Below are 10545 nucleotides of genomic sequence, written 5' to 3'. Positions count from 1 at the left end.
CCTGCTCGGCTGGCGGCTAGACTCCCTTCCTGGTCGTACAGAGGGCTGACGGTGATCTGTAAGTTTTTTTCCCCTTTAAATAAATACTACCCTGTTAATTATAATTCCAAACTGCTGTGGCATCGTTTGTGACTTACGTCTACACACGTGTGTGCTTGGTGCCCAGCAGAGGCTCAAGAGGAAGTAAGATTCTCTGGAACTGGAGTCACAGATGGGTGTTATCTGCCATGTGTGTGCTGGGAATAAACCCAGTTTCTCCTCCACTCCAGGCCTCTTCAGTCACTGGTAAGACAGCACTCAGAGGGTCTCACTAAACCAGGTCACTTCAAAGACTTTTCATTTGTCCAAATCCAAGACCCAAGCCCAGCCTGAGCCCCTCAGGACCCGTGTTCTCCACACTCTTACCTCTGTGTAGTTCCTGAGACTGGCCTTTGCCTCTGTGCTTGCTGTTTGCTCTGCCCAGCAAGCCCTTCCCAGATACAACTCTCTCTCATATGCTCACAGCCCTTCCCAGATACAACTCTCTCACACTATCCTCACAGCCCTTCCCAGATACAACTCTCCTTCATATGCTCACAGCCCCCAGGGGATCCCTGCGGAGGCAGTGACATGAAGTTCCCATGAGCCTGCACACCAGGATCCAGAGCCTGGAAATGACTGGTCCTGGAAACCACTAAGGCACATGACCGTTCCTCTCCATGGGAGTGATGAGCACCAGGACACAGAACAGCAAAGGCTGTCACGAGGAATGAGTGTCACAGGATGTACAGCACCACACCGAGAGTGTGTGTAACAGATGACAGCTGGGGCCATTTGGGGGATGAGGCAAGCAAAGCTGCAAGGACGCAGCTGATCAAAATCACACGAGACCATGGCTGAGGTGCAGTCAGCAGGTCCAACGGAACTCTCGTCTGTGGTAAGAAAAGCCTGCGTCTGCTTGTAGCTTCCTCAACATACTACCTTCTCACTCTGTGGACTTAACCCATCCCATCCAAATACCCAGCATTTCTATTCAAATCATCAACAGCACAGGTGGCTAGCCCACCCTCCCAGGCAAAATGTGCTGACCCTGCCTCGGATCTGTCACACACACACACACACACACACACACACACACACACACACACACCCCAAGAGCTACTCACACAGATCTGTTCCGTACTTGAGCCCCACTTTGGGCACCCAGCCTTTGCTTCGGAAGTAGTGGTAGGCCATGTAGGTAGTTCTGAAGGTGGGCTGGACTGCGGTGAAGGCTTGCCAGAGCTTTACTATCGTTAAAGGCTCCTAGAGTTGTTGTTTGAAGAAAAGACATTAGTTTGTGTGTCTTCACTCCCACTCGGTAAGCGAGCATACATCTAGACTAGCACGGTACCACAGCAGCAATGGAGACAAACAAGAGGGGTTTCATTCAGGAGACCTGACCCACACTGACTATACGACAGCAACCACTATGTATGACTCCTCGTAACACAGGTGCTACTGTGAGGTCTATCTCAAACAAGAGAAAGCAACATGAGCAACCTTGGTAATTTGGGTCATGTTAATTTAATCACACTTTTTCCCCTTCAGTGCTGGGTGTGCAAAACAGGTCTTGTGAGCACTTAGGCATGCGCTCTACCACTGAGCTACAGCCCAGCCATCCTACATATGTGCAGTTAAAAAGGCTATGCACATATTCTCAGAATTGTTTTCGTGGGTGTGGGGATAGTTGTTTTTTGAGACAGAGTCTCACAGCTGTAGCCTAGGCTAGCCTTGTTCTTGCAGTCTTCTTGTGTCTGCTTCCCATGGACTACCAGAAAAGTCTCCAGCTACCCACATAGTGCCCACCTAAGGCTCTCATCTCTTCTGAAGCAGGCCTTCAGGGTGGTGTGGGAAGTCCTTCTGTCTATGTATTGCTTTTATTGGTTAATGAATAAAGAAGCTGCTTTCTGCCAATGGCTTAACAGAATATAACTAGACTGGAAGATTATATATATATAATATATATGTATATATATTATATATAGAGAGTCAGGAGCCGCCATGGAGCCGCCAGAGGAGGAACCTTGCTGGTAAGCCACAACCACGTGGCAATACACAGAATAATAGAAATGGGTTAGTTTAGGATGAATGAAATTAGGATATAAGAGCGAGCCAATAAAAAGCTAGAGTTAATAGGCCAAACAGTGATTTAATTAATGCAGTTTCTGTGTGATTATTTCGAGTCTGGGAAGCCAGGAATGAACAAGCAGCTTCCAACAACAAATTGGAGCTCCACTGTGTCGACTATATCCACATAAAACCTGAGAAAGCTTAAAAAGGAATTCTAGATACAAAAGAAGAGAGTTAGGCATGGCTTTTGGTAGCATCTTCTCAGGTGGGTCTCTTTGCTAGAAGCAAGCAGAGATGCGAATCTTTTAAGAGAAGGCTTCTTGGCTCACAGGTAGCAGCAAAAATTGCACAGCTTTTAAAAACAGTGGCTTCCTGGTTTGCCAGCACAAATAGCTCTGACTCTTTCGGGAGGTCCTGATGCGGAGAATTTAATGAGGTTTGTGAGCAGAGTGCTACAACTTGCTTAATGGCAACATAGACCTGCTGTGTGCCTAAAAATGGGGCAAGGTATATGGCTCTCAGAGGCAGCAAACATGCCTCTGCCAGGTTGGACTGGGTGGAGCAAGCAGGCAGGGCTGTGTTGGCCCTAGCCATACCTGCTTAGCATTTAAAAAAGGGGGGCACTTCTGGTCAAAAGATAATTATAGATATGCAATAAAGATGAATTCAGATGGAAAAGACCTCTAAATGGTGGCAGTGTTGGATAAATGTACATAGGCTTGGGAGAGAGAAGAAAAAGAGTAGAGGGAGTTATAAAAAGAAGCAAACCATTTAAAAAATAAAAACAAAGTCTTTAGAGAGACAGAGTACAGACAGTCATAGATTAAAATAATAAAAATAAGTAATGTAAAGATGGATTATGTATATTATTGTGTTTTCTTTGAATTTTTTGACAGTGAAGGAACTAAGTACAGAGAGATATTTCGCTGTAATGGCTGCTAAGCTAAACCAACATATATCTTAAACGTATTACAACTTCAGAATTTGGGTCTAAGGATTTGTTGCTTTGGAAAAAAGGTTCTTCCTTTGTTTCCACAGATGAGAACCTATGGATTCCTTCCAGACTAATGTAGTTTGATGGACCAAGACCCCCCCCCCCGAAAGGTCGCTGTGAATGCCCCCCCCTCAAATAACTTTGCCAAATAAACAGTCGGAAGTAGTTTGGAGAGAACTACATCCAAATTTCCAAATATTGTTTATAAATGTTTGTTTACATTTAAAGGGGGATATATAGATATGAATACTTTGCATTGGTATGGATCTTGGTCTACCGATAGAAATTTTAGGTCAATTTTGTTATATGTATATTTTTGCTCTTGATTAAGGTACTGTGTTTTGCAGCTCATTTAAAAATTCAATGTAAAATAAAAAAAATCTTTTTTAAAAACAAGGGCTGGAGAGATGGCTCAGGGATTAAGAGCACTGGCTGCTCTTCCAGAGGTCTTGAGTTCAATTCCCAGCACCCACATGGTGACTCACAACCATCTATAAGATTTGGTGCCCTCTTCTGGACATGCAGGACCCACAGAGAAATGACTGCTGAACTTGCCTAAAGATGAGACGATCCTTCAGGGTCTCTGCTTCATGAAAGAGTCTGCTAGACATTTTGCAGGACACAGAAGAAAGTGACTGACAAACTGCCAATATAGGTGGAACCGTCTTTGAAAATCCTGCTTCATGGAAAAGTGTGCTGTAAGCTGAATATGGGATGCCCATCATTACAGAAGAACTTTGGGTGACTGTCCAGGCAGCAAGATGTCTCTGTCAATTTTAGAACTTTGGAAGTTGCTTACAATGAACTTTCTGTTAACTTAGGTAATATTATATCCTTCTGGAGTCTTTGATGGAATTGGAGAATTTATAATTATAGTTAGTTTTCCTTAGTTATGATAAAAGATAAAATTGATATAAATATTGTAACTGTAATTCTTGCTTAATAACTCTTTTGTTATATGTAATTTTACTATGTTAAAGTTAAAAATCTTCCTTTTCACTTAAACAGAAAAGGGGAAATGATGTGGGAGGTCTTTCTATGTGTTGCGTTTATTGGTTAATGAATAAAGATGCTGCTTTCGGCTAATGGCTTAACAGAATACAGCCAGTCTGGAAGATATATATAAACACACATACACACACACACACATATATGTACATGGAGTAGGAAGAGGAGAAAGATGCAAGCCACCAGCCAGAACCTTGCCAGTAAGCCACAGCCATGTAGTAATACACAGATGAATGGAAATGGGTTAATTGTAGATGTAAGAGCTAGCTAGCTAGCAATATGCTTAAGTTATTGGCCAAAGAGTATAATTATTGAGTGATTATTTAGTGATCTGGGAATGAACAAGTGGCCTTTGCCAACATTAGAGAACCCAGGAAAGGAAATGCTGAGGCCAGGGTGCAGCTTAGTGATGGAGCATGGGCTCAGCACACATATGTTCCAGGCTCTATCCTTGGGAGAGGGTGAAGGAAAGGAATGAGTGTTCTGGTGGAAGCACCACCCCGGCCCCTGGCATCCATATACCCAAAAGTCTGGAATATTCTGGTGGAAGCTTCACCTCAAGCCCTTTCCCCCATCTCTCTCCGAACCCTGCTGCATCTCAGGAAACCCGCCAAATGATGACCCCTCCCCTAGAGATGTTCAAGACCATTCCCACAGGGTATTTAAACTGCCCCCCAGAATACAGACATGTGGATTTTGTTGGTCTTTTCCCTGAAAATCATCTAGGAGAATTTTACCCATTAAACATGGGCTTTTTTTTGTTTTTTGTTTTTTTCGAGACAGGGTTTCCCTGTGGCTTTGGAGCCTGTCCTGGAACTAGCTCTGTAGACCAGGCTGGTCTCGAACTCACAGAGATCTGCCTGCCTCTGCCTCCCGAGTGCTGGGATTAAAGGCGTGCGCCACCATCGCCCCTAAACATGGGCTTTTTCTAATTCAATTTGATTTGGTTTGATTTGGATTGCTGTGTTGTTGGAGAGGCTTATAGGGTGCAAAAACTTTTCAATGAGAAACAGCAAAGGTCAAGGGGTCACAGGCCATGTAAAAAGGTGGGGATCTGGGTAATGACATTCTGGGCAAAGGAACCAGCGTGTAGTGTTGAGCTCCAGTGCAACAAGCCCACTGCAGTGTGTTAGCATACACGGTCCTTTAGTGAGCAGCTACTGCAACGCCAGGCCAGGTGTGGGAGAGTAAAAAATAATTCTGTAAGTGAAATTTTCATTCAAGACTCAAAGATGATCCCTGGCTCCATCTCAGCTTTCAGATAGGAGAATGGCCACCTGATGGTGCAGTCTGATAACCCATCTGTGGGCACAGCAAGCCGTACAGCACTAACCTGGCTGTGTTCAGGCCACCTGAGGGTGTAGCATAACCCAGCTGTGTCCAGAAAGGAGACTTGAACAGAACAAGACTGCTTTTCAGGTTCCTTCAGAAAACAGTCACGAGTAACTGGATGGGTTTGGAAAGTACCTTTCCTGACTCTATTGCTTGGGAAAGAATTAACCCTTCAGCTGGCTGGGCCACGGCTCACTGGCAGAGCATGTGCATAGTATCAACAAGGCCCTGGACTCCGTCCCTAGGTCACAAATAGCTCTTATAAACACCTTGGGTTAGTTTCTGTTCCTGTATGTGTGGCTTCAATTCCTCACTAAGTCTCCCTAAGAAGGTGGAGTCCTAGCAGGGTGCCTGGGGATCCCTAAGAAGCAGACACAAGCACTTCCTCTGCTGTTTGTCTCCCTTCTTCTTCTTTCTTGTATCTTACATACTTTGAATAGGCATGACATCAAGGAAAAAAAGGACAAAGGATGTCCAGTGACAGGCCACCCCCTTTCATCTGCCTAGAGGTCAGCAAGGACAACGCCCTGGCCAAGGTGAAACCACAGATTTTGAAGTCACCCAGGTATGGGTTAACCAGCTGATTCTAACCACACTAGCCAGGAGGCCTTGGCTGAGTTACTTATTTCCCCAGGGCCTTAGTTAGCTTGTTAATGCAGCTCCTACTAAGAGGCAGAAAGGATTGGAAACAGCACAGGCAAGCTGGGCTTGCACATGTAATTCCAGCACTCAGTGAGCTTCAGGCCTGCCTAGGCTACAAAGGGAGACCTCAACTCAAAAACAAAAGCGAAGGACTGGAGAAATGGCTCTGTCATAAGTAAGAGCACTGGTCCAGTCTCAGCATCCTCATGGCAGCGTTACTGTCTGTGCTCCAGTTCCAGGAGACCAAGGCTCTCTGTGGACTCTGTGGACCAAACACGAATGGGCTACACAAACATGCAGGCAAAATGCCTATACACATAAAAAAAATCAAACAAACAAAAAACAAAACCAAAATATAAAAAATCCAAACAAACAAAAACCATTGAATTTAAAGCTATACATACATGTGTAGGAACCACACATGGGTGACTTTGATTATTCTCCCAGTGCTGGGGATGGAACAAGGTCTCAAACATGTCGAGCAGGCTCTCTGCTCGGCTGCTCCCAGCCTGCAGAGCTTTACTTTTTGCTGGTGATTTTAGTACCATCCTTGCACTTCCCACAGGTTCTGAGAAAGACACACTCTGAAAGGTTCACCCTGGCTTGTGCCTGAACTGCTCCAGCTGAGGCTCCAAACCCAAAACTTACAGGAAAAAGATAATTCCTACTTTTTTTCAGTCAAAGTTGACACATTTGTGCTACAGCTCCATGGGAAGGGGCTCAACCTACTGTCAACAGGGGAACTGTGAGATTATATGCATACAGAAACTTACCTTCTCATAGTAAATACTTAAGCATCCCAGGGCGTATGCCAGGAAGAAAGCCTACAACAGAGCAGGGGGGTTCCCATTAGAAGCAGTCTTTTAGGGTGGGCAGGTAAGCAACCGCCTTTCATGCCCATGGTTCACCCCAGCATCACCAACAGAAATGAAAATAGCTTTCTGATGAAGCCAACATGCTTTCAAATGCTGATCCAATCCCAACAGCTACATGTGGTGGCTTTTGTCCCAGGCAGTCAGGATTTACTGTGGTCCTCAGGTCTCAGGTGCCCAGGGGATGGGGTGGTAGGCACTACTAAGATAGCTTGTAGTGACACTGGCTTACTTTGTGTTTTACTGACACTAGTGCTGCAGACTGAGGACCTCCGCAGTGCTGCATGGCTGAACTACCCTACCCAACAATATCCCAGTCTGACTTTCTAACATCAAAGTATTTGAACAGGCATGAGACACGCTGCCCATAAATAATTACAAAGAGTCCCTGCCTCCGGGTTCAGGGCAGGAGGGCCCTGGAGTACAAACAGGACTTGGCTTTTTCCCTCACTGTCCCCTCTTGTCCTAACCTGGGGTACGTGTAGCAACAAGGGGCCAGAAAGCTGAAAGGTGAATTAGTGTAGCCCCTCAGTGACCTCCTTGGAACCACCCAGAGCCACTGGGCTGATGCTCCCCAGAGCTGCAGCTCTCCAAGGCTGTCTGCAGGTCTTAGATCTTAAACTCAAAAAGCTATCTGCCTCATTCGTGTTCCTGCTAGGTGGGGGGACACAGGTAGAGGCAGAAAAGCCCAAAGCCTCTGGTGAGACCATGGCAGAGCCCATCACAACCAGACCTCACGGTGATTGCGAAACAGTAGCAGTATTCTCACTCATTTGGAAAATGTTGTGGAATATTAGTTTAAAATGTGTTACACTCCTTTATGCTGTGGGATATTTGTTTAATATGCAAAGATGTGCTGCATTCTAATGTTGCATTTGTTTAACTCTGCGAAGCTGTGGTACTGTGCCTGTCTAAAACATGCGATTGGTCTAATATAGAGCTGCCTGGTCAGTAGTGAGGCAGGAGAAAGAAACAGACAGGGCTGCCAGGCAGAGAAAAGAAATCGAAAAGAAGGAGAAGAGGGAGTAACAGAGAAAGGAGAGGAGGACGTCTGGGCAGCCACCCAGCCAGCCATGGAGTAAGGAGGAAAGGAAGGAATATAGACCAGAGAAAGGTAAAACCCCAGAGGCAAAAGGTAGATGGGATGATTTAAGTTAAGAAAAACTGGCTAGAAGTAAGTCAAGCTAAGGCTGGGTATTTATAAGTGATAATAAGTCTCCGTGCACTCATTTGGGAGCTGGGTGGTGGCCCCAAAGAGCAAAGTGTAAAAAGAGTCAGACACTAACCACAGGGAAACAGTTATTCTCATAGAAATATTGTTCAGAGCAGGCATGGTGTCTCAGTCCTGCTTTTGGAATACGCCCAGCCCTTCCACTCTGGCTGTCTACCACGTTAAAGGCCCTTTCCTCACCGTAGGCTCAAGCAACTCTTCTGCCTGTCTCCTCCAGAGTGCTTGCTTTTGTCTGGAAATGTCTTTTGCCCATGGATGTCTCTGAGGAGAAGATCACAGCAGGCAGAGCAGCCTGATGCTGTCCCTCAGCCTCTAAGAGTGTCTCGCTTCCCTTTGGTGAGGGTTCAGTGCTTGTGCTAAAAGAATGAAAGGAACCCCGACTCCTGCCTTGGCTTAGGTCCAGGCAGTTAGATCCACTGGGTGTTCTGCACCTGCTGGGCTTGCTTTCCAGGGGCCTACCTGTCCTGAGGGCTGGTTCTTTCTGCTGCCCATGGCCCCACAGGCCCCACAGGCCCCACAGGCCCCACAGGCTCGTCTTACTTTCCAGGGGCCAACCCACCCTGAGGCTGCTCTGGTCCTCTTAGTGCTACCCACAGACCCACAGGCCCCACAACCTTGTCTTGGCCTCACCCTTGTCTTCACCTTTATTACTACTGAACACTGCAGCTTTTGGATGGACCAGGTGACCAGAAACACAATGGAAAAGATAAAGCTGTCGCCCCAGATGATAAGCTCCCTTCATTTTTTTTTTTTTTTTTTTTTTTTTTGCCAAATTTGTATTTCTTGGTTCAGAAAGGTGAAAAAGAAAAAAAAAAAGGTCTGCCTCAGAGGATCAGAGTGGAGATGGAATAAGGTCTAGCAGACCTGGGTTCAAGCTTTCATTGAGGTGGTTTAAATTGCTTTTATTTTCAATTGTTATTTTATGCATATGGGTATTTTGCCTGTATGTATGTATGTAAGTGTATCACGTGTGTTCCAGGAATCCAAGGAAGCAGGAAGGGGGCATCAGATTTCCAGGAACTGGAGCCACCATGTGGGTAATAGGAACAGAGCTCGGGTCCTCCTGAGGATAAGAGCCAGTGCCCTTAACCCTTATCTCTCCCATCTCCCTGAGGTGTTTCTATTTGGAGTCAGAGCCTCATGAGACAGGAGAGGGAGGTCTGCGAAGCTGGCATCACCAGCAAGCTTCTTCCCCTTTTGGGTGCTCAGTGGAAGTTAACCTGATGACAGTTTCCCATCATAGGGCTTACTCAGGTCAGGGCTCACAGCACTGGAAAGCCAGTTCTCAAAGACAGACCTCTCCAAAGCCATGGATCAGCCTGGCTCAATGATCACATGACTCCTGGGAGAGAGAGAGAGAGAGAGAGAGAGAGAGAGAGAGAGAGAGAGAGAGAGAGAACAGAATCAGCCAAGTGGTAGTTAGCCGTGAGCATGGTTCAAGAGCCCGACAGGGAAGACGCCGGCTGTAGAAGATGCTATCTGTGTTAGAGCTGTCAGCGTCCAACAGAGGGACAGGCAAAAGCCTCTCAGGTGATGCAGTCACTGTGAATTCTTAATTTATGATGGCATCAATAATTTACAGAGAAGAGAACTTGCTGTGGGGGAGGGAATGTGGGCTACCAAAGAGTCAGGAACTGCCGCCAGGAAGGACGTGCGCAAGGGCCTTCATTTGCGTTAAGTTAATGTGATATCTGATACTGAACATGAACTCAAAGAGAATTGTTACGCTCAGCAAGCAGAAGGGAGCCCATCTGAAAGACCCGCCCCCTTCCTTAAGCTTTCCCTTAGCAAGCCACACCCTTCTACAAGCTACAGTCCAAATTTTGCTGGAGCTCATTTTTAAATTAAGAGGAAAGACAAACAAACAAACAAACAAACGAACCTGTCATTTTGTGCCAGGCCAACAGAGAGAATCAGAAGCTAAACTGGGGCCAAGTCCACCAGGATGCACCATCCCGGTGAGAGATGCGCTCATCGCTGCATGCCTTCCAGGACAGGCACCTGACACATGCCATATCCCATCTGACTTTCACTGTGACCCTCTCAGGGAAACATCCCGGAATGTTACCACCCGAAAACCAAAGGGATGCTACCTCTTGTGTGCTATGTTGATGAGGTCAGCATTTTCTCCCTACCAAGCTGACCTGGAATTCACAGACATCCCTCTGCTTCTGCCTCCCAGTGCTGGGATTAAAGGTGTGAGCTACCTTGCTCAGAACCATTTATCTTTGTCTATTAGTTCACTTCTATCTTTAACACGGCGGGGAACAAATGCGGGGCTGCAGGCATGCTAAGCAAATGCCGTGCCACGGAGGTATGATCCCAATCACCGTCATCTCCGTGCCACGGAGGTATGATCCCAATCACCGTCATCT

The 10545-nt window shown here is 46.2% G+C and overlaps 1 protein-coding gene across 2 annotated transcripts in view; it reads right to left on the bottom strand.

Annotated features, from left to right (window-relative positions):
- The window catches only part of Tsen2 (tRNA splicing endonuclease subunit 2), a 54667-nt gene that overhangs the window by 14620 nt on the left and 29502 nt on the right, over positions 1-10545 (bottom strand). For both annotated transcript variants that reach the window (XM_005365040.3, XM_026788285.1), the window contains exons 7-8: positions 6841-6891; positions 1146-1284 (exon numbers count right to left, since the gene is read on the bottom strand). In XM_005365040.3, coding sequence (XP_005365097.1) covers positions 1146-1284; positions 6841-6891 — 190 coding nt within the window. The remainder of the gene's footprint in view (positions 1-1145; positions 1285-6840; positions 6892-10545) is intronic.

The sequence above is a fragment of the Microtus ochrogaster genome, unplaced genomic scaffold, assembly GCF_000317375.1.
Source record: "Microtus ochrogaster isolate Prairie Vole_2 unplaced genomic scaffold, MicOch1.0 UNK1, whole genome shotgun sequence".
In the NCBI taxonomy this organism is placed as follows: domain Eukaryota; kingdom Metazoa; phylum Chordata; class Mammalia; order Rodentia; family Cricetidae; genus Microtus; species Microtus ochrogaster.
This window is presented reverse-complemented; position numbering and strand designations above follow the sequence as displayed.